Source organism: Populus alba, chromosome 11, assembly GCF_005239225.2.
Source record: "Populus alba chromosome 11, ASM523922v2, whole genome shotgun sequence".
In the NCBI taxonomy this organism is placed as follows: Eukaryota; Viridiplantae; Streptophyta; class Magnoliopsida; order Malpighiales; family Salicaceae; genus Populus; species Populus alba.
The window spans coordinates 16805909-16831207 of NC_133294.1; the positions used below are offsets into that span (position 1 = coordinate 16805909).

The following is a 25299-nucleotide window of genomic DNA, read 5'->3' on the forward strand; positions in this document are numbered from 1 at the left end:
ATGTTAAAATGTCAATGATCTTTCACAATTTAACTGTGAATCCACGTTTTATTCAGTAGTATTCATTTGGCTTAAATAGCCATTACAACTTGGAATTATGGGAAAACAAACCACATCTTCTTAGCCGAAGATTGTGGTAACAGAAAAACAGAAAATCACAAACAATAACTAAGTCATAGTCAGCATTAACAAAGCTATACTGACTTGCACTAACAAACTAACTTACTGGCTCCTGAAATACAGGAGCTTTATTCTAATCAAAATAACTGATTTCCAACACTTAACACGTCATTTTTCACATCTGGCTACCAATTTTGGACCAAAACAGATGAAGGTGGAAATTTCACAATCAATGGCATACGGCCCGGTGACTACAATCTTTATGCATGGGTCCCTGGTTTTATTGGAGATTACAAATTTACTTCTGTCATTAACATAAACTCAGGTCTTAGTTTTTCTCCCGCCCTTAATTAATCTTTTAATTTCTTGTTTTGTATATCTGATGGTTATGAATGTTGGACGTGTAAAGCAGGTTGTAACATTGATGTCGGTGATCTTGTATATGAGGCTCCAAGGAATGGCTCCACGTTGTGGGAAATAGGTTTCCCTGATCGTTCTGCCGCAGAGTTTTACATTCCTGATGCAAACCCAAAATATATCAACAAACTTTATCTCAAACAGGAAAGGTTAGCTCCTCTGGTTTGTCTCAAGCGATCAGTAATGGGTATTCTCAAACACCTCTTACAAGTTGTTGGGTTTTCTCCATCAAGCAAAAGTCTTTCCTTTTGTTTTTTCTCTTTTCTTGCAATATATATTTTGATTTGACTAGAATATTAACTATTTATAATAAAAAATATGATCTATTTCATTTCAATTCCTTCTAAAAAAACACTTGGCAAAATTAAATAACTGGAAAAAAACGGAGCATCTAACAAAGGAAAGAGTGGCAATCTTTATCATTGCCGAACTGAATTGACTCGACTCTAATTTAGGGTTTGGAGTTTTTATGGAGTTTTGACAAGCAATCTCATTACTATTATTAAAATCTAAATCAACCTCAGCTGCTGAGGGAAGAAAGAGTACATGAAACGTGTTGTGCATCATGTTAGAAGCTGTTTATGGAATAGCTAGACAATTTGGTATTAGCTTCATGTAATCTGGTTACATTTGATTGTTATCTAATTGAAAAAAAAAAAATCTAATAACTCGATGGGCTCCATTTGATTTTTTCTAATCAACTTTTTATTCTGTGTAGTTATAATTTTATTTTCATAATATAAAGTTTGAACGGACGTAGTTGATTTCTTAATTCTCACTCTCTCCCGCATCAAGTTTGAACGTCCATAGTTGATTTCTTAATTCTCACTCTCTCCCATCATCGTTTTAGATGGGACATTGCGGCCGCTGAACAATTACCGGACTACATGAAGATATGTTTCAAGGCTCTGAACAATATCACAAACGAAATCAGCTACAAGATCTACAACAAACACGGGTGGAACCCAGCTGACTCTCTCCGAAAAGCAGTATGATATCCCACAACAATTTTCGCGCAAAACTCTAAAATTAAGCTATGATAAGAATTTAATTTTCTAACACATAATGATTGTTCGGTTGATTTTTCTGCAGTGGGCTAGTTTGTGCAGGGCGTTTCTTGTGGAAGCAAGATGGTTTGCCTCTGGGAAGTTGCCGAGTGGTGAGGAGTACTTGAAGAATGGGATTGTCAGTTCTGGTGTCCATGTAGTTCTGGTTCACATCTTCTTTCTACTAGGCCAAGGTTTAACCAAGGAAAATGAGGAACTTATTAGCAATTTTCCACCCATCATATCATCCACAGCCACAATTCTGCGCCTGTGGGATGACTTGGGAAGCGCCAAGGTAACATCAAAGTCTATCATCTTCCTATTTTAATGTCTCTCTTTTATGGACGAAAGTCTCTTTGAATCATACAGCGTATGTAAACAAAATCGCAGGACGAGAATCAAGATGGCCATGATGGTGTTAAACTAATTGAGATCAAACACAAAAAGGAGGCTAGAATTCTGAATAAACTGTATATTATGAATGCATAGTCTTAACCTAATTACAAATAGAGTATATATAGGTTAAACTGAAAGTACTATTCTACCCTTAATAAATAAGACAACATAAATATTATTTAACATCTCCCTTCAAACTCACGATGCGGCCGCTACAAGCATCGAGAGTTTGCCAACTAGAAAACGAAAACGAGATATGGAATGCGCCTTGGTAAAGAAATCTGCAATCTGCAATGAAGAAGGAACAAAAGGCAAAGTAATGGTTCCATGCTTGAGATGATGACGAGTAAGATGACAATCGATTTCAATGTGCTTAGTCCGCTCATGAAAAACCGAGTTGTGAGCAATCTAAATAGAACTCTGGTTGTCACAATACATAGGAGTAGGATGGGAAAAGGAAACTCCCATATCAGCAAGTAACCAACGTAACCAAATAATCTCTTTGGTAGTAGATGTCATGGCACGATATTCTGCTTCGGTGGATGATTGAGAAACAATAGATTGTTTCTTGCTCTTCCAAGAAATAAGAGAATCACCTAAAAAGATACAAAAACCGGTAACAGACTTGCGATCTGTGGGATCACTACCATGATCAGCATCAGAGTATGCACGTAACTCCAAGGAAGAGGTGGATGAAAGTAAAAGACTTTGAAAAACTGTACCCCGAAGATATCGCAAAATACGAAAAACAGCTGCCCAATGAACAGTAGTAGGAGAAGCAACAAACTGACTAACAACATGAATAGCATATGCAATATCTGGACGAGTAATGGTGAGATATACCAAATTCCCAACAATAGTGCGGTATAAAGTAGGATCTATCAAAGGTAAACCATCAGAAGAAGAGTACCTTGCGTTAACCTCAATAGGAGTATCCACAATCTTGTTATCAGTAAGTCTAGCCCGCTCAAGAATATCTGCAACATATTTCGACTGAGAAAGAAGGTAACCTCTAGGTGAGTATGCTACCTCAATACCCAGAAAATATCGAAGATAGCCCAAATCCTTCATCTCAAATCGTCTAGCCAACTCTGTCTTCAAAACTGAAATACCATCAATGTCATCACCAGTAATAATCATGTCATCAACATATAAAGACAGAATGATACGACCTGCATCAGTGCACTTAATAAAAAGAGCAGAATCATGACTGCTAGAAACAAAGCCAAGTGACGAGATCACAATAGAGAATTTCTCAAACCAAGCACGGGGTGCTTGTTTGAGACCATATAATGCTTTCTTAAGCTTACAAACATATTCAGAGTCATGTGAAATACCAGGAGGGGGTGCCATATAAACTTCTTCTTGAAGATCTCCATTCAAGAAGGCATTTTTAACATCAAGTTGAGAAATATGCCATTGACGAATCGAAGCTACGACAATAAGAGTATGAATAGTAGTCATTTTTGCAACCGGAGCAAATGTCTCCTCATAGTCCATACCATACTGTTGAGAGTATCCTTTGGCAACCAACCTAGCTTTATATCGCTCAATAGACCCATCAGAATTAGTCTTGATCTTATACACCCAACGACAACCAACAACACTCTTACCAGGAGGTAGAGGAACTAGATCCCAAGTATCTGTCTTATGCAATGCAGAAAGTTCCTCATCCATAGCTTGCTGCCAAAGAGGATCAAGAATTGCCTCTTTATAGGAAGAGGGCTCAACAAGACAATGAATAGAGGCTAAAAAGGAAGTAAATGATGAAGAATAACAAGAATAAGCAAAATCTGGTAGTTTTGTGGACTTACAAATACGGATGGACTGACGTGGAGGTGGATCCACAATCTCAGATGAAGCTTGAGGGGCTGTAGATGAGAATGGAGCTTCAGGTGTGCCAGAGAGTAAAGTACCAATACCTGCAGAGTTATGAGTACAAATTGATCGAACATGGGGAGAGTTATCATTACCAGAATCCTCAGAAAATGTATCTATACTAATAAGATCAGATTTAGTCAGGTTATGAGTAGTGGATGGAATAGAAAAGAAAGGTATATGCTCAAGGAAGACAACATGACGAGACACATAAAGTTTATGAGTGATTGGATCAAAACAACGATAACCCTTTTTACCTTCACCATAGCCCAAAAAGACACAAATAGCGGATCGAGAGGATAGCTTACTTCGTTCTACATGAGGACGAAGAACGAAACAAGTACAACCAAAGACTCTAAATGAGGAATAATCAGGGACATACCCATATAACTTTTCAAAAGGAGATAGACCCGAACTATGAGAAGATGGAATTGTATTAATCAAGCTTACAGCAGTAAGAACAGCTTCTCCCCAAAACTCACTAGGAACAAAAGCAGACAACAAGAGAGAACGAGCAGTTTCGACAATGTGCCTATGTTTTCTTTCAGCAACACCATTTTGCTCAGGAGTATCTGTACATGAAGTTTGGTGGATGGTTCCATCTAGGGCAAGCAATTGGCAAAATTTATTAGAAGTGTATTCCCCACCTAAATCACACCTAAAGCATTTGATCACAGTAGAATATTGAGTTTTGATAAGAGCTCGAAAAGCTGCATATATCTCAAAGAATTCAGAACGATGTTTCATTAAATAAACCCAACAATAACGAGTATGATCATCAATAAAAGAGACATAATATCGAGACCCTCCTTTTGTGGCAACAGGAGAAGGTCCCCATACATCAGAATGAATCAAATCAAATGGTGAAGAAGAAACAGAAATACTTCGATTAAAAGGTAAGGCAGAAAATTTTGCCAATTTACATCCACTACAATCAGAAATGTCACAAGTTTTCAAATTTCCTAAAGCTCCTGTGGATGCCAAAAATCTCAAACGAGAAGACGAAACATGACCTAGACGAGAATGCCATAAATAAAAACTAGAAGATGAAATACTCAAACGAAAGAAGACAATCAACTATAGTAGTAGCAGCGACAGCAGCAGCAACTGCACTTTTAACTCATCCAAAATATATAGTCCATTCTCCCTACGGCCTGTCCCAATCAGCTTCTGAGACTGCAGATCCTGTATACAACAAAAGGAACCAGAAAACATGACTAAATAATCACCAGAATCACATATTTGACCAACAGACGCAAGATTCAATTTGAGTTGTGGAATAAGATAAACATTAGGGAGAGACATGTGAGGTGTGACAACAGAACCAACACCTGCTAAGGGCATTTGAGTGCCATCAGTAGTTATAACAGGAATGGAGGATAAATGGGATATAGAGGTAAAAGATGAGGAATCTGGAGACATATGATGAGAAGCACCAGAATCCAAGACCCATTCAGAATGTGACATACCTGAGGAACTATGAGGCAACTGACCTATGGAAGAAGAAGCGGACATTGCTTGTGGCTGTAAGGAGAGAAACTTCTGAAATTGCTCAGCCAAAATATTTAGGATCGGTAATAGAATCGAGGGAAGCTATGCTGCAGTATTGTGTGTTGTGGTTTATAACCCTGAGGTGGTCTTTGAGCATTAGATTGTGACTGATTTCCAGGCTTCCAAGCTTGGATTCCTGATGTCTCAACTTAGGACACTGAGCCTTCCAATGACCTTTCTTGCCTTACAGAAGCTGCCTCATCGAAGCCAACCCTGTGTGAGGACTTATTCTAATGATTAGAGAATGACCTAGAAGGTACTGCTAGTACTGAAGGATTGAAGGCCAGAAAGAATTCCTTTTTCAGAATAAGACTGAAAACGTATTTCTTCAAGCCAATAAACTCACTGACAACAGAGTCAACAGAAGGCAGTGGAGAACGATGCAGAATTGAACCTCTAAGTCCTTCGAAATCACTTTGCGAAGTGCTGTTAAAAACTGTACCAATCTTTGCTGCTCTCTACGCTCAATATAGGCACCACATGCCTTTAATTCTGTCCGATTCAGTAAGAGCCAATTGATTCCAAAGATCTGTCATAGCAGAATAAAACCTCTTTGAAATACTCATATTCTTCTGATGAAGAGCTCGTATGTCATTCTCTAATTGAATACTGTTTTTGCAAAAATTTGATTGTGTTGAATAACCTTTGGCAGATGATCCAAACCTCTTTTGCTGTCTCATATTTCGCCAACTGCGTACCCTATTGAATGCTCAACAGAATTGTTGATCCAAGTAATGATCTTTGCATTATTTGCTTCCCATGTATCTATCAAAACCAGCATACCCCCTCCTCAATATTCTTAAGGTATCACATAAGTTCCAACTAAACATACCCCCACATCTTCTTACCCTTAAGAAAATTTCTCATTACATAACTCCAATATGAATAGTTCTTCCCATCCAACCTCACACTTACAGACTGAAGCGAATTATCTCTTCAGTAGCCATAATCAACAATCACAAATAACCAGAATGCAAAAGCAGCGGAAGACAAAAATACTCAATTGCAGAAACTAAACAAATATCTTCTCGAAATTATACGATTACTTCCCAAAACACAAAACAAATTTGCAAAAACTGAACGCAGATACCAAAATTGCAGAAGCTGAAGGGAAGACGAAATACCAAAAATAATTGCAGAAACTGTCGAAATTACCAAAATAATTGCAGAGACTGTCGAAATACCTAATTTTGCAGAAGCGGAAGACAAAAATATCACTCCAAAAAAAAAAATTGCGCGCTGCCCCCCTGCAAACCCCCAGCCAACTCACCGTAGAGTTGGATCCGCGAAGCTGTATTTGGGATTAAAGCTTCGTTTTCATAAAACCAGCTCTGATACCATGTTAAACTAATTGAGATCAAACACAAAAAGGAGGCTAGAATTCTGAATAAACTGTATATTATGAATGCATAGTCTTAACCTAATTACAAATAAAGTATATATACGGTTAAACTGAAAGTACTATTCTACCTTAATAAATAAGACAATCATAAATATTATTTAACAGATGGATCATACGTCGAATGCTATCTGAGAGAAAACGAAGGATCATCGTTCGAAGACGCACGAAAGCAGGTTCTGCGCATGATTTCTGATGCGTGGAAACAACTCAACCAGGAATGCCTCTCTCCAAATCCATTTTCATCAACTTTCTCCAAGGCTTCTCTAAATATTGCAAGAATGGTCCCCTTGATGTACGATTACGATGTCAACCATCGCCTTCCGAGTCTTGAGGAGCATATGAAATCTCTCTTCTATGAAAATGTGTCGGTGAAAAAAGAAGAAAAAGCCCACGACTCCATATTATAATTCCAGAGGGATCGTGGACATGGTTCGGCAACCTGTGAGCTAGCTGCTTTCATTAATATGTACAGTACAAGAAATATAAACAAAAAATAACTTGCTTTTGCTGCCCTTTTCATATTCTGTTTACTACGAGAGTATTAATAATGAAATTAAATTCCACCATTTTTGTCAATGGTGGGTGTAACTATCCGTTGACAAATGATAACTCTACTTCTTAGGATAGGTTGCATATTTATTGACCATTAATGGCAAATCTCAACAAATTACTCATGGACACAGAATCTGAAAGAGGTTAGTGTTTATGTGCGGGTCATTGATGGAATATGTTTAAGTATGCTTCTATGTGATTCACAGGAGAATCATCTGGTCAAAATATGAATAAAGGGTCTTCCTCCGGTAACTGATGGAGTGTTATTTCAACCTGTGGATAGTTGGTAACCGAGATCTATGTGGTCTTGAAAAACAGTACCATAGAATTTCTCTTAATGATTCAGTGGTAGATGGCAAAAGCCAATGGGCCAGGGCTTATCCTTCACAAATTAAACAAGCTATTTAAGCTAGTTCTGATTTTCCATGCTTGCCATCAAGAAACAGGTGCATATCCTAATGGCATCGCAGGAAGTAAGCATCTTGAACTTAAGAGTAAATTGAAGGCAATTATTGTTTGCTTTATTCTTGAAAGAGAAGTTTTAAACTAAATGCAGCACACAGATTCATGGAAAAGCAGAAGTAGATAGGTCTCTGTCACGAGAAAAGTACTGATCTTCAGTCTGGCCTGATCTTACATAGGATTTCCTGAACCGTTAGTGGTATTGTAAGGTCTGTGAAAGGTTTCATTTTCATACCTGGAATTGAAGAATTAGAGATTAGACGGCAATAAAGAAACCTGAGGGAAGTAGCAGGTGTGGCAACAGCTAGCCAAGCTCCTTGTAGGAATTATTCCTCGCAAATAGGCTTCGAATGGAGGAAAGTTGAAGCAAATTGGAAGGGAACAAAAAGTATGCCCCATTATTACATGGAGTAACATGATTGTTTAATAGTGGTAATTTTTTAAAATATTTTTTATTTGAAAATATTTTAAAATAATATATATATTTTTTATTTTTTAAAATTTACTTCTAACATCAATATATCAAAATAATATGAAAATACTAAATATATATTAATTTAAAGCAATAAAATAAAATAAATGTTTTTCAAAATATTTTAAAACACAAAAATAAATATACTTTTATTCTATGATTTTTTTAGTTTTAAAAAAACAACTATAATATTTCAAGGTTGATGGGATTTTTAGTGTTTTCAAGAGGGTTTCCTCTAGTCAATTTGCCACTAGTGTGGATATACACCCATTATTTTAAATAATTGAATTTTTTTTTAACTTTAGTGATTTAGTAATTATATAACTAATATAGAATATCCTGATATCAAAAATATTTTTTAATATAAAAATATTATTTTGATATACTTTTAAGTGAGAAGCATTTTGAAAAACAACTGCTCACCACACTTCTAAACACTTATACCTTAATCCAAACTTAATTCATGAGTTGGATTGATCAATTCAAGTTTATTTGAATCAATCAAATTAATATTATTTAAAAAAAAATTAAATTAAATTTTAAATTCTATACACCATCAATCTCATCAGTCTCATTTGTTTGGTAAATATCATCAGCAATTTACCAAACATGTTTTAAGAGCTGAGTTTACTCCCTCAATCTCATTTGTAATTATATTTTAGGTTATGAGTTTTTTAATGTGTAGATTTATCTTTTATTGATTTAAATAAACAAGTTCAGTAAATATAATGAGGTAAATAGCTCATTTTGTTTCAATAAATATCTTAATTTACATTCATCTCTTATTTTTTTTTTATTTTTTTGGTTATTGTCGCACATCAAAATCCGCGTGGCGTCCGATGGCGATTTTTCATTTGTTTTGTTGATTTGGTTCTTTGGAGTCGCCACCTAGTATTTTGATCACTAGGAACCCTAACTGGTCTTTCAGAGATTCTAAGGCAAGGGACTGGTTGCGTAAAGGGAAGGTATTAGCACCTCTAGTACGCCCTACCTAAGGTAAGCTGCTTGGTGTTTGGTTTGCTCTATAATTGCTATGGTGTTGATGTTTTTTAATTCCATCAGTTTTTCTATGTTTGATTCAAACTAAATTTATTAAGATAGAAATCCAGGAGATTCCATATGCTTCGAAAGCTCATTTTTTTCCTTAGTATTTCAAGATTTGCGACTTCATAAATCGCAAGAAGAGGGACAAAAAATTTTAGAAATCTAAGGAAATTCAAGGCGCTTTAAAAGCCTATTTTTTTTGCCTTAGTGTTTCATACTGTCACGTCTCATAAACCGTGGAGTAAAATTGAAATGTTCTCGATTATAATTAAGGCTTCTTTCAAAGATGTTTGATGACTTATTATCCCTAGAAAATTATTTTGGATATTTACCACTTAGGGTTTTCTTTATCCAAATATTAACAGTGAATAATTACAAGTTATTCCCGATAAATTTTGGATATTCATCCTTTGGGATTTCTTTATAACGGTGAATAATAGATGATCCCCTCCAAAAATAAGAGTTTTTGAATTTTTTTGGAATATTGGTCAATATCTTTTAGAGTTTTACCAAACATATTGTAAAATTCAGAAATGCAAGAAAATAAATTTTTGTTGTGTTAAGAAATCCATGCGAAAGCACATTTTTGAAAGTTTAAATATTCATTTTTTTAAGACATTAAAAAAAAACATGTTAGGGTATTGGTTGTATGCAACACACAAGAAAACACATTTTTATTTGATCAAAAAACAAGCATCACAGTAATCACAAATAAAGACAGCAAGTCATCACATATATTTCAAACATCTTAACATCTAAACAGTTCAGCTAAAACAAAGCAGGAGGAAAATAAAAAAAAATAATAAAAAAAAAGCCCTCTAAAGCCAAATCTCATCATATAGAATTCGATCCATCAACTCACTCAGAACCTAAACATAGCATAACCTATCATTTTCAACAGAAGGGAATAAATCCATATACACAGGAAAGCCACAGCTCTGAACCCCATCCTATAGCAGAAACCGTGACTCACGCTCCCCCCCTTTTTTTTTAATCTCAGGCAAAATGCTTGTTTCGTGCAAAGAAAAAAAAAACTTTGAACACATGCCTTTACATTATGTATATGAAAGACTATAAGTACCTACCAATGGACAGCTACCTCTCTTTCCAAGGAAACAGAAATGAGCACGTGAACCAACACTTGCCAAAAGACTCCCCAATACAAAGGAAACCCTCTCATGTTTTCCCTTATGGATAAAACTAAATAATTGTGGAAAACATTCCTATACAAATCCCAGTGAAGGAGGCAGTGAGCAGAGGAGGGGAAGGATGATGAAAGCCCCTTGAGGCTCACGGTCCCCCGTAGCAACAAACAGAAAATATGCAACTCTAACATAAATGACGTCTCTAACTCAAAGCCATTAGAGTAAAAGCAAACGAGCACATATAATTTTTGTGTCCAGGCAGAAACCGAATTAGTCCAGAGCAAAGGAAAAGAGAGAGAAAAAAAAAGTTGGAACCGAAACGGACAAAAGAACCAAGGTTTGAATATAGCCAGGAAAAAAAAAAGTTGAAACTTGTACCTTACTGCTTGCTAAAATGAATTATAAATCAACGGGTAGTTCCTGCCTTTCCTTTGCTCTGATGACCCGAAGAAAAGCAACCTCCTCTTGTGCCCTTAGGAGCTTTTCCAAATTTCTTATAGTTTTGTAAAACTCCTTTTCCGCGAGACGGGGTAGACTACAGTCAATCTCCTCTCTTTATCTCGATCTCTTTGTTTTTTTTTTTAGCCTTAATAATACTCTCAGTCTTACCCTCTCCTTTTGTGTCTTTGCTCTTTCCTCTCTTTTCTCTTCTGGCCTCCTGTTTTCTTTTTCTGCCTCCCCCCCCCCCCCCCCCTTTCTTTAGGGTCAGCAGAGGCATAATATAATATAGTCTATACACAGCTCTTATTAGGAAAGATTCAATGCATTAATCTAGGATGCAAATCCCAGCTGATTTGAAGCCAAATAATACAAATGAGGAAACTACAATATTCTCATTGATTATATGCTGATTCTAGTGATTTCTTTCCAACATTAACACATCATCCCAGCCATCTATGTTAGGGATAGAATCCCAGCCATTAGATGATGGTGAGGTTATTCTCTTTATGGCATTTTGCAGATGTCAAAGGCTGCTGTCTCCTATGAATTATAGCTGCACAAAAACGTGATTTTCCTCATTCGGTGTGGTAGAAATCCCGTCATTTATGATGATCTAGCTCCCTCTCCAGCTTCCAATATCCTTCTTCAATTAAAATCCTCATTTTAGCACTTTTCAATTCAGTCCTTGGTCCAAAAAAAATCCTTCAAATCAGTCCGCGCAAAACTTAGGCTATATTCCTTCCCGCGGCAGAAATTTCTGCCTTTACGTTAAATATTCAAATGGAAATATCTTGAGCTTCTAATATCGAAATCAAGTGATTCAAAAGCCCAAATTCATCTACGCGTATAGGACTACAACTTTGATGAAGGAGTCGGAGTAAGATAAAATCCTTTTATAGAACAGAATCTAGCAGTATTTGGTTTGGTCAAAAGGGATCTCCGAAATCTAACTCAAAACCTGATGAATGCCGAGAATCCTGATATGACTGAGAGTATGAACTAAGAACAAAAATCACAAAAACTAGGCCAAAAATAGAGTTTTTTTAGTGCAGACTCGCGTCAATATCCTTCTCGCGACAGAATTCTCTGTCTTCACGCTAGATATTCAAACGGGAATATCTTGAGCCTCTGATATAGGAATCAAGTGAGTCAAAAGCTCAAATTAATCTACGCGTCTAGGACTACAACTTTGATGAAGGAGTCAAAGTGAGATAAAATCTTTTTACAGAACAGAAACTGGCAGTAATCTAATTGGTCAAAAAGGTGCTTGATCTGACAATGCTGAGCATCCAAATTTGACTGAGAATCTGCCCAATGATCCCTAGGACCTAATAAAGGTGTACGTCAATTTTTCAACATGTAATGAGTGACAGAATATACCTAAGATGGTCAGATATCGTACAAAACTGAGTCAGAATCAGAGCCTAAGTTGGAACAAAAAATTGCGACAACAACAAAACCATTTTTTAGTGCAAATTCTGAAGGATTTATTCAACCTCAAAAACAAGATAACGAAGGAATGAATTTAGCATTCTAGTCAATCTAAGAAACCTGATGATTTTGACAACTAAGGGGAAGGATAAAGAGAGCAGAAAACAGCTCAAACAGGGTTTCGAAAAAAAAAATATATCTTTTAATGCTTTTATCATTTTTTCCAACAAACATGAGCTACACTCAGTTCAAAACGGGCATATACCGTCTCTAGCACTTGGGTCCAAAATTGAGTAACAACAGTTATTGTTAATTATTTTTTTCCATTTATTTACATAAATAGTTATTAATTTATTTAATTTACATTTTAAATTTTTTATGTAAGAAAACACATTAAAAGAATATGAATACCTAGGATTTTTTGAAAAAATAAAAATAAAAACACGCAAGTGAAATATTTAGCATACCATTAAATGTGGTCAAATTTTAGGTATATATTGACGATGCCAGACATCAAATTACGTACTCATCCGGTCCTTTTACAGAAACGTTTGGTCAAAAAAGATTGACTATTTTTTTGAAAAAAAGGCATTGGCTTACAATATCTTTGAAAAAAGATTTGAATTCTTTCCCGTATAATTCTTCCTCTCATGTAGTGTAAAACGTTTACCATAACAGATTCATATGAACACAAGTTTTTTTTGACAAAAAAATTGATTTTATATGATTAAACACGTGCTTTGTATTATAAATTACATTTATTATCTTATATTATATAGTCAGCGTTCTTATATCACGAATGAAAAATATTGTAAAGTTGAGTTTCATTAATATCATATGGAGATATAGTTTTTCATTTAACATGAAGAGTTGGGAATTTCAAGGAGTTTCCAATTGTCAATTTCACTAGGAGTCGATTTTGAAATTCAAGTCGATTATTACTGTAAATATACATATAAAAAGTCAAGTTTTAGGATTTCATTGCTAGCTGTATTATGTTAATTAATAAATAATGCTAAAACTTAAAAAAAAAAAAAAAACCTTCTTAATGAGAAAAAAAAAATTGTATTATAAATCTAATGGTAGAGATAGAACAAAATGGTAGATTTTACATATATTAATTAGAAAAAAGTACAAAGATTTTATTTATAAAAGAAAGTAAAACATGGAATATGCTGGTTAATTGTGTGAAGGACCAACAATTACTTTGAAAGGTAGAAAGTTAAGGAATTAATATGAAATTATTTTTAAAGTTTTATTAAATACTTAACTTTCTAATCATTAATGTCCATTTCACATATCATATTTTATGAAGAAAAAAACTAATTTTATATCCTGAAAGATAGTTCAACTGATCAAATTTTAGATTTATTTTTTAATGACCACGAGTTCAAGTCCTCTAAAAATTACTGAAGACTTACATGATTATTAACTTTAAAGCTCGTGGGATTAGTCGAGATGCGTACGAGTTAATCCAAATACCCACGTTAATAATAATACAAAACTTTAAATCCAAAGAATTGAAGAAATGTTTATCTCTCTCAATTTCTTAAGTTTATATAATCCATAAAATAAGAAACAATTTTATTGCAATGAGTAAAAATTAGGTTTAATCCCAAGAAGTCGATTTTTCTAATAAAAAAGATTTGTTCTCTAAGTTCAGTCTAAAGGCAGATATATAATTTTCAGATTATCAATTCAATGGGAGTATTTAATATCGGTTTAAAAAAACTCTTGTTTGCGACGGAAAAAAACAAAAGGAAGGAAAAGATGACGTGGCTTCCTTGAGGGCGTACGACACCACAAGCTGGCAAGCAGAAAATAGACCGGTGGGAATCATGATCGTTTAAGATTGTACGTAGTTCTCTGTCTATACACATGCAATTCACAATATTGTGGTCTCCACAGGACAAAGACTTTTCGCGAATCTCATGAAAGATTTCAATTGTGTTTATTGCGGTGGTGGTGTTTCGATGTTTTTATAAAAATATTTTTTAATTAAAAAGATATTAAAATAAAATTTTATATTTTATTTTTATTTTAACTATAAAATAATTTTTTAAAAAAAATTCAATTATAAAAACAAAAACCCTCACCTCACTTTGCATGCATCTCACACAAAGGGACCAGCATATTTAGAAGTTTTAATTATGCAAATTAACAAAACACTTGCCAACCTCTTTTGGTAATGTGTTTTAAAAATATTTTTGAAAAAAATTTAAATTTTTATTTCTTTGAATTAATATATTTTTGATGTTTTCAAATCATTTTGATGTGCTGATCTCAAAAATAATTTTTTAAAAATAAAAAAATTTTATCATCATATTTTTCTGAAAGAAAAATATTTTGAAAAGTAACTGCAATCACACTCCTAAATACACACTTAATGTTTGTTTTCTCTTCGTAACTTTCAAAGAATTATTTTTTTATTTAAAAAAAGTAATAAGTTCTTATAATTATTAACCTAAATTTTTTTATCTTTTATTTTTTATTTCAGAGAATGCAAATTAAATGATACAAACGAACTTGAAAATTGACCTTGTCCACAGAAAGGGAAATTAATTTTATAGGATTGAAAGGTGTTAGAGAATAATATAAATCATATCTTGGGACCTCACCTAACAGCTTAAGCTATTGGGTTGAGATGGTTCTTTGACATTGTATCAGAGCCTTGATGACCAAGTGGTCACGAGTTCGAATCTCAACATCCCCATTTATTTGATAAAAATTAAGCACAAGGTAACATCGGCTTGTGCAAGTTTCAAGCCCAAAGGGCTTTCACTTTAGGGGGTGTGTTAGAGAATAATATAAATCATATCATGGGACCTCACCTAATAGCTTAAGCTATTGGGTTGAGATGGTTCTTTGACAGAAATTAAAGAGTTGGTAGAGTATCAGCAAATCCAAGCGTTCGTCCATCCCAGTGAGACCCTACGAGGTTTTACAAATCTACAATGACAACAATAGTTCCATAGTTGAATTCCTGTTCTTGATATTTCTTTTGATAATTTTTGTTGTTGGGTGAAGGAAATGAATACTTGTGTTATGCAAACACAATTTAATTATTATATTATTAGATTCATTATAAAATCTATTTGTTTGTTTGTTTCAAAAATAATTTTTTTAAAATTAATTTTATTTTATTTTTTCTTTACTTTAAATTTTTTTTTGTGTTTTTCAGATTATTTTGACGTGCTAATATAAAAAATATTTTTTTAATAATAATAAAAAAATATATATTATTTTGATACATTTACGAGCAAAAAATATTTTTTAAAAAAAACTGTTACCACATTCTCAAATACCTGTTCCAATTTGTTAGGTTTTTCTCTGCAAAGCAAAAGTCTTTCCTTTTATTTTTTCTCTCTTTTCTTGCAATATATATTTTATTTGACTACAAATATTAACTATTTATAATAAAAACAAGATCCATTTTATTTTGTGTAGTTATAATTTTATTTTGTAATATAATGTTTCATCTTATATATATATATATATATATATATATATATATATATATATATATATATATATATATATATATATATCAATTCGTTTGATTTAGCTTTTAAAAATTATAATATACATAGTAAAAAATGTAAAGGGTTACATGAAATATCTTCTCATCTAATTTAATAACCTTAAGAAATAAAAAGGAAAAAAAAAAACCTTAAAAAGAATTGATCATTGCATGTCTTTTATGTGCAAAACGTGTTGAGTTTACTGTTTCTGAGACGGCCGCTTACTATTGGACCAATATCTTATAAGTTGTGGCGCAGCTTGAAATCTCGTAGTGTACTCGAACACACTCACTCCCTCAAGAAAAATCTCTCTCTCTCAATGGCGTTGTCTTGCAGTGTTTCCTTCACAGCTGCTTCTGGCTGGCCATTTCCTCAAAACCGAAATACAGAAAGGGTGAAGCCCATCCTCAAAGAATTTAAGCCTACCCTTTCGAGCACTCAAAAATGGAGCGTTTCACAGAAACAGACATTGGCTTTTGGTCCCACAAAACAGTACCCCATAACTATTAATAATGTAATTATATATATATGGATTTTACACTTATAACTGTGTTTATCAAGGAATTTTTAACGAAATGTTAGTCATTTTTTTCAATTTTTTTTAAATAATAATTGGCCTTTATTACCTTATGAAAACTTATGTCAATGGAACTGTTTTTTTACTCTTGCAGGATGCTTCTGACACTGCTGGGTTTGCAGAAAAGTTGCAGACATGCAAGCATATTTTGAGGAAAGAAGGAGAGGAGCCAATTCAAGGTCTGGCCATGATTGATGCTATCCAACGCCTTTGCATTGACTATCATTTCCAAGAGGAGATTGATTCAATTCTAACAAGGCAATCTATGTTATTAAGCACCATTCATAGTGATAACAATCTCTATGAGGTTGCGCTTCGCTTTCGATTGTTGAGACAACAAGGTTACCACGTATCCGCAGGTTGTTAATTTTTAATGTTTATCCCATCTTCTTTTCATGCTATATGTGAGGTTATGATCCTTTCGATTGCTTGTTTATCTCGAAATTTACATGTGGTAGGAGTATTTGACAACTTCAAGGACAGTGAGGGAAGATTCAAGCAAAAACTAAGTAGCGACATCATGGGCCTAGTGAGTTTATATGAAGCTTCACAGCTAAGTATAAGAGGTGAAGATGTGCTGGATGAAGCTGGAGATTATAGTTATCAGCTTCTACGTTCAAGTTTGACACATCTAGACAATAATCAAGCTAGATTAGTTAGGAATTCTTTGGACCATCCACATCACAAAAGCCTGGCGAGTTTCACGGCCAACTACTATTTTAATGACGAGCCAAAGGGATGGATTAGTGAGCTTCAAGAACTTGCAAAGACCGAGTGTGAGAGGGTCCAATCCCAACATCAACACGAAATTGTTGAGATCTTGAAGTGAGTTTGATTGTGACTAACTGATTTTATATCCATGCTATCATGCACCGAATCCTTCTCACGTATTTTCTTACTTTAATGTGCTCATTTAGATGGTGGAAAGACCTCGGATTGTCTACCGAATTGAGATTTGCAAGAGATCAACCGCTTAAATGGTATATGTGGTCAATGGCATGCCTCACGGATCCAAGTCTTTCAGAACAAAGGATTGAGCTCACTAAACCCGTCTCTATGATATACATAATAGACGATATTTTCGATGTTCATGGCACTCTCGATGAGCTCGTTTGCTTCACAGAAGTTATCAACAGGTCATCATCGGTTGTAGGATTTATTATTCACATGCATCAAGTTTGAACGTCCATAATTGATTTCTTAATTCTCACTCTCTCCCATCATCGTTTTAGATGGGATATTGCTGCCGCTGAACAATTACCGGACTACATGAAGATATGTTTCAAGGCTCTGAACAATATCACAAACGAAATCAGCTACAAGATCTACAACAAACACGGGTGGAACCCAGCTGACTCTCTCCGAAAAGCAGTATGATATCCCACAACAATTTTTCGCGCAAAAACTCTAAAATTAAAGCTATGATAAGAATTTAATTTTCTAACACATAATGATTGTTCGGTTGATTTTTCTGCAGTGGGCTAGTTTGTGCAGGGCGTTTCTTGTGGAAGCAAGATGGTTTGCCTCTGGGAAGTTGCCGAGTGGTGAGGAGTACTTGAAGAATGGGATTGTCAGTTCTGGTGTCCATGTAGTTCTGGTTCACATCTTCTTTCTACTGGGCCAAGGTTTAAGCAAGGAAAATGAAGAACTTATTAGCAATTTTCCACCCATCATATCATCCACAGCCACAATTCTGCGCCTGTGGGATGACTTGGGAAGCGCCAAGGTAATATCATCTTCCTATTTTAATGTCTCTCTTTTATGGACGAAAGTCTCTTTGAATCATACAGCGTATATATGTAAACAAAATCGCAGGACGAGAATCAAGATGGCCATGATGGATCATACGTCGAATGCTATCTGAGAGAAAACGAAGGATCATCGTTCGAAGACGCACGAAAGCAGGTTGTGCGCATGATTTCTGATGCGTGGGAACAACTCAACCAGGAATGCCTCTCTCCAAATCCATTTTCATCAACTTTCTCTAAGGCTTCTCTAAATATTGCAAGAATGGTCCCCTTGATGTACGATTACGATGTCAACCATCGCCTTCCGAGTCTTGAGGAGCATATGAAATCTCTCTTCTATGAAAATGTGTCGGTGAAAAAAGACAAAAAAGCCCACGACTCCATATTATAATTCCAGAGGGATCGTGGACATGGTTCGGCAACCTGTGAGCTAGCTGTTTTCATTAATATGTACAGTACAAAAAATATAAACAAAAAGTAACTTGCTTTTGCTGCCCTTTTCATATTCTGTTTACTACGAGAGTATTAATAATGAAATTAAATTCCCCCTCTCTTCGTCATATTTTTTTGAGATGTTAGTGTCCAAGGTTTCCTTACAATTTCTTCGAGTTATTTGTATATTGCACACCTTCAGTCAGAGTTCAACCTGGAAGGCTAAAGTCATGGAAATAACCATTATTAACTTAGGTTAACGAAAACAAAATTTAAAATATTGTAGTTGATTAAATTATAAATTGACTCATGAATTGACTCGTCTTGAAAAAAATATTAAAAAATAACTATTATATCATCTTGAAAAAATATTAAAAAAAAATAACTTAAATTATAGTTGATTGAATTATAAATTGACTCATCATGCTTACCAAGTTAAATTAAATTGGCTTTATATTTACTTTCTACTTACATCAACCTTAAACCAAGATATGAATAGGTTGAATTTCAAATATTTTACATAATTACCTCACATCCACAATCTTCTACTCTCTCTTTTTCAACACTTTTTTTATTTCATCATCAACATGATCAACATGACATAATCATCTTTTTCATCATTATTGTTATCTTACAACAACCATCACTTCCTTCTTTTCTATCATCTTTTATTATTATTATTATTATTATGACCAGTTTATAATCATCTTTTTTATTATCTCTCTTCTTTATCGTAGTCATTAATAGAATATATAAAATATTTAAGAGAAAAATATTTTTCAAATTAAAAATATTTAAATTCTTACATGATCAATTGAATTGTAAATTATTTCTCATTATGTTTACCAGGTTAAACTGAAATAACATTATATTAACTTTTACTTATATTAAGCTTTAGTTAAGATATGAATAAACCGAATCTCAAATATTTATAGTTCATAATTACCTCATCACTCCTTTTTTAGTCTTTCTTTTTAATTATATATTTTTTCACAAGATTAGCATCATATGACCATCTCTTTCATCACCATTATTATCTTACAACCACCATCACTTTCTCCTATTCTATCACCTTATTTTTTATTATTATCATGACCAACTGTTTACAATCATTTTCTTTATCATCTCTCTTTTTTCCATAATTTTGAACAAAATCTATAAATATTTATGAAAAAAAATATTTTTCAAGTTAAAAATATTTACAAGAAAATATTTTTTATATAAAATAGTTTTCATTTATAAATATTTTATGTAAAATGAACGGGTCTTTAATTTCTATTAAAGGGACCCTGGATATGGTTATGCTGCAACCTATGAGCTGCCTGGTTTTATTAAATATAGTACGAAAAATGGAAACAAAAGACATTACAGCAGAATAAAGTCCTTTCAATATTCTTTTCACGAGAGTATTAATAATCAATTTAATTTCCACCTCTCTTCTTCATATTTTGTTGATATATTAGTTTCCAAGGTTTTTATGTAATCTCTTCCATGTCTCTTTCTCTGATAAAAAAAATGATTTGACGTTAACATTACCAAGTACTTTCTCTGACGTGTAATCTCTTCCACGTCTAGTTTCCAAGGGCGTGATATTTGTGCATGTGGTGAACACAAAAAAAGACAAGAGAGGCTCTCCGTCTTATTATAAGGTACCGAAACATAAGAAATTGTCTTCAAAATTATTTTTTAAAATATTTTTTATTTAAAAATATATTAAAATAATATTTTTATTTTAAAAAAAATTATTATGAATATTAAAACATCAAAATAATAAAAAAAACTAAAAAATATTAATTTTAAATAAATAATTTTTTAAAAAATATTTTTAAAATACAAAAACAAATACAATGGGTAAAAAAAAACTCTAATATTAGCAACTTGGGCACTGTTTTTTTCCGTAATTTTTTTTTACCTTTACTATTATCAAAGTTTGAATAACATCAAACAAGGATGCATGACAACAACGTGGAAAAAACACCATTCAAACTCACTAAAGGCATTCCACATTCAGAGTGATGCCGTTTAACTTGACTAATGCTCCTCTAACTTTACAGGCTTCGATGAATCAAATACCGGAACCTTTTATGAGGAGGTTTGTACTTGTCGTACGAATACTTCATCGTGGTAAAAATATCACTTTTAAAATTTTGTATTATCTAAAAATGTAGTAAATGTTAGGAGACAATGAATTTTTATCTCTTATCATTGTAAAAATAAAATGGGAGTCGCCACCTAGTATTTTAGTTATTAGAAATCCTAACTGGTCACAAAGATCAGCTATGGAGATTGGTTACGTAAAGAAAAAGTTTTAGCGCCCCAAATACACCCTACCTAAGGTAGGTTGCATTGTTTAATTATTTGATAAAATCTAAGGTCTTGTTGTGTTTTCTAGTTGTTGGTCCGTCTGAGGTTTAAGAAAAGTCCTTCTCGGTAAAGAGATCCTTACCTTATCGGATAAAACCTAAGTGTTCTGACGTTAACAAAAGAATTTAATATCCAAAATACATCTTACGTATAAGGTTGTAAACCTAGATATTAAAAGAAAAAAAAACAAAATAATTTTTTAGAATTTTTGAATATTGGCCTAGTTCTCGTGGCTTTAATAAATTGGTTATTAAAATCAAAAATGCATGCTAATATATATTTTTTTGAAATTTTCTTTGTGATATGAAAATACAATATGATGAATTTTTTATTTTTATTTTTGAGAGACTTGGTTGTATGCATGAAAACAAAAACATTTTTTTTTATTTTTTAATGTCTTGACGAAAACCAGGTATTTTAATACCAGATTTATATCTTTACAATATAAAAATACAAAAAGATATTGATCAAAATGAAGTAAAAATTTTGCGAAAAATCACAAATTTTTTTTAAAATAATTTTTGAAGAATTTTTTTTTTTTGGGTTGGATCCAGCCACCCATGTAGCTTGACCCAACTAAGCCATGCACGCATAAAATTGTACACGTGCATGAAACAGTGCTAATGTAATTATTACGTTCGCACTGTTCATGCTTCATTTGTTTTGCAGATAGCTGTTACGAAGACCCCTGGTTATTAACAGAGAGAGAAAAAAACTAAATGGTGATGTTTTGGCTTGCTTTCGTCTCTTGTTTCTTTTTGTTTTTCTAGACAAACCTGGCGTCAATTGTTGCGAAGAAAAGACATGAACATACCTGGTTCTGGAGAAAGGAAACCGGTGGTGATGCTGACCTCCTCTGTTGTCTGTGTTCTCTGTTGGTGTAGTTTGTAAATGAATAAATAAAAGATATTTATCCCACATTAGAAAGAAACACTCTCTCCTAATGTTTCTAAGTGTGGGTTTCTATTGTGTAGTAAATTAAGCCATGGTGGACAAACTATCCTATTTGGCTTCCTACTATTATTGTATGGATATTTATAATATCAAAAGATAACATTTGGAACTATGTTATTGCAGTCATAATGTTTGATGAACAATCATGTTGTTTCATCAATAGTCATATTGTTTGATGAACAATCATAGTGGTTCATCAACAATCATATTGTTTGATGAACAATCATATTGTTTCATCGTTATGTTTCAAGTCTATAAAAGCATGTTAATACAAAGAAAAGAAACATAACAAAAATACATATATTTTTTTCTTGGTCTTATCTTCTCATTCTTTTAGAGGTTTAGAGGGCTTAGTTGTATTCTGGAGGTGTTGTCTCTGTGTGGGACAAATAAACACCTTAAAGATAGTGTTTTCACGCCTCTAAGCCAACTCCATATTTGTTTCTATCCTAAACTTTCCTAAGATTCTCTGCTCCACCGTTTAGTTTCTCTTCCTTTGCTCATTTGTTCCGGTCTCCTTGTTCGGCCTTGCTTTCTTTCTTCTTCTTTTTTTAAACTCTTTTCTCTTGTATTTCCCTCTATGCTTCTCTTCCTTCCACCCTCCCTCTCTCTGTCTCTCTCTTATGTTTGTTCTCTTCCTTATTTTCTTTCTGCCTTTTTTTTTTACTGTATTTCGTTCGTCTCCCTCTCTTAGTTTGCTTTCCTCTTTTCACTCTCTCCCCTATCCTCCTCTTTTTCTTTTCTTTTTTCCTTTTGTCGTTCTCCCCCTCTTTTGTTTTTCTACCTTACAAATATTATTTTTTTTAAAATAAAAAATTACAAATTTATATATAAAATATATTCCTGATATTAAAAGATAGTTCTTTTGTTGACCTTATAATATTCATTTTATATATTGTTCATAACTGTTTCAGTAGTTAAAATATTTTTTCATATATTATTTAAAAATCTTCCTATGATGGAAAAGAAAAGGTTGAGAAAGACCAACGATATTGGTAAGGCTAAAATTTGAGATCTAATTGATAGATTTATTTACATTTAAAATTAACTCTAGAGTTGAAAAAATAACCTACAGATCGGAGAGGCCTTAGAAAAATTAAAGTTGAGATATTAAAACATCCAAAAAGCCATATATCTTAAAGCAGAATGATCAAATAAGATCAACTAACTTGTACGTAGTTCTCTGTTCATACACATGCAATTCAAGACTTTTTTTTTTTTTTTCATGGCCCACCACAATATTTTGGTCTCCACAGTACAGACTTTTCGTGAATCTCACGTAAGATTCCAATTCATGTAAAATAAATTAATTTTTATTTTATTTTAAATTTTCAAATTACACCGAGCAATGAGTTCAGAACGGGTGGACCCCTCAAACAATTCCCATGTGGGCCCCACTACTCTTGGCGTAAGTGTCTAAGATTTTCCTTCATTTGGTCCATGACCACGAACACCAGCAAAATGCTAGCTTTCTGATGCGCTTGATCACCACCAGGTAATGCACAGCACTCATTATGCGGGAGAATGGTCCATGTTTTTCTTGTATATTTTCTATATCTCAATCAATGCAGCAAACTCTGCTTTTATGTACCAAACTCAGCATGTAACTGATTCCATTATTTTAGAAACCAAGCTGATCTCATCCATCCACTAATAGAGGGTCATGATTCTTACACACGTAAAAAAACAGTTTGTAACAGTTTTTTATAATAGTAAATATGACTATAATTGCCATAACAGTTTTAAATGTCTTCTTAACTGTTTTAACATAATTTTTTCCATTTTTTCATCCTTCTTACTATAGTCTACGTAGTCTTTTTTTAAGGCTTCAATCACAAATAATCAGCTTAGCTTTCAACCGGGCTGGCAGCCCCGGTAGAAGCTGGCTGCTGACAGCTAGAATCCAAGGTGACCAAATTTTGTATAGTATTTCTAACATTTTGGGTATAGCATCGATGTTGAGCTACTCATACATGCTTAACACGTCATTTTTCACATCTGGCTACCAATTTTGGACCAAAACAGATGAAGGTGGAAATTTCACAATCAATGGCATACGGCCCGGTGACTACAATCTTTATGCATGGGTCCCTGGTTTTATTGGAGATTACAAATTTACTTCTGTCATTAACATAAACTCAGGTCTTAGTTTTTCTCCCGCCCTTAATTAATCTTTTAATTTCTTGTTTTGTATATCTGATGGTTATGAATGTTGGACGTGTAAAGCAGGTTGTAACATTGATGTCGGTGATCTTGTATATGAGGCTCCAAGGAATGGCTCCACGTTGTGGGAAATAGGTTTCCCTGATCGTTCTGCCGCAGAGTTTTACATTCCTGATGCAAACCCAAAATATATCAACAAACTTTATCTCAAACAGGAAAGGTTAGCTCCTCTGGTTTGTCTCAAGCGATCAGTAATGGGTATTCTCAAACACCTCTTACAAGTTGTTGGGTTTTCTCCATCAAGCAAAAGTCTTTCCTTTTGTTTTTTCTCTTTTTTCTTGCAATATATATTTTGATTTGACTAGAATATTAACTATTTATAATAAAAATATGATCTATTTCATTTCAATTCCTTCTAAAAAACACTTGGCAAAATTAAATAACTGGAAAAAAACGGAGCATCTAACAAAGGAAAGAGTGGCAATCTTTATCATTGCCGAACTGAATTGACTCGACTCTAATTTAGGGTTTGGAGTTTTATGGAGTTTTGACAAGCAATCTCATTACTATTATTAAAATCTAAATCAACCTCAGCTGCTGAGGGAAGAAAGAGTACATGAAACGTGTTGTGCATCATGTTAGAAGCTGTTTATGGAATAGCTAGACAATTTGGTATTTAGCTTCATGTAATCTGGTTACATTTGATTGTTATCTAATTGAAAAAAAAAAATCTAATAACTCGATGGGCTCCATTTGATTTTTCTAATCAACTTTTTATTCTGTGTAGTTATAATTTTATTTTCATAATATAAAGTTTGAACGGACGTAGTTGATTTCTTAATTCTCACTCTCTCCCGCATCAAGTTTGAACGTCCATAGTTGATTTCTTAATTCTCACTCTCTCCCATCATCGTTTTAGATGGGACATTGCGGCCGCTGAACAATTACCGGACTACATGAAGATATGTTTCAAGGCTCTGAACAATATCACAAACGAAATCAGCTACAAGATCTACAACAAACACGGGTGGAACCCAGCTGACTCTCTCCGAAAAGCAGTATGATATCCCACAACAATTTTCGCGCAAAAAGCTAAAATTAAGCTATGATAAGAATTTAATTTTCTAACACATAATGATTGTTCGGTTGATTTTTCTGCAGGGGGCTAGTTTGTGCAGGGCGT

The 25299-nt window shown here is 33.6% G+C and overlaps 3 protein-coding genes across 3 annotated transcripts; all 3 read left to right on the forward strand.

Moving 5' to 3' along the window:
• The first annotated feature begins 293 nt into the window (after window positions 1–293).
• LOC118031661 (probable terpene synthase 13) lies at window positions 294–5649 on the forward strand. The gene is made up of 5 exons (XM_073412281.1): window positions 294–445; window positions 533–686; window positions 1388–1526; window positions 1630–1878; window positions 5509–5649. Exons 3-5 carry the CDS (start codon window positions 1425–1427, stop codon window positions 5647–5649), a joined length of 492 nt encoding a protein of 163 aa, XP_073268382.1. The 5' UTR covers window positions 294–445; window positions 533–686; window positions 1388–1424.
• Window positions 5650–16169: 10520 nt separating this feature from the next.
• LOC118031663 ((3S,6E)-nerolidol synthase 1) lies at window positions 16170–18756 on the forward strand. Its single transcript, XM_035036151.2, has 7 exons — window positions 16170–16392; window positions 16550–16814; window positions 16914–17280; window positions 17373–17591; window positions 17688–17826; window positions 17933–18181; window positions 18271–18756. Exons 1-7 carry the CDS (start codon window positions 16198–16200, stop codon window positions 18592–18594), a joined length of 1758 nt encoding a protein of 585 aa, XP_034892042.1. The 5' UTR covers window positions 16170–16197; the 3' UTR covers window positions 18595–18756.
• Window positions 18757–23566: 4810 nt separating this feature from the next.
• On the forward strand, window positions 23567–25276 carry LOC118031662 (probable rhamnogalacturonate lyase B). Its single transcript, XM_035036150.2, has 3 exons — window positions 23567–24095; window positions 24183–24336; window positions 25036–25276. Exons 1-3 carry the CDS (start codon window positions 23909–23911, stop codon window positions 25178–25180), a joined length of 486 nt encoding a protein of 161 aa, XP_034892041.1. The 5' UTR covers window positions 23567–23908; the 3' UTR covers window positions 25181–25276.
• The last annotated feature ends 23 nt before the right edge of the window (window positions 25277–25299 follow it).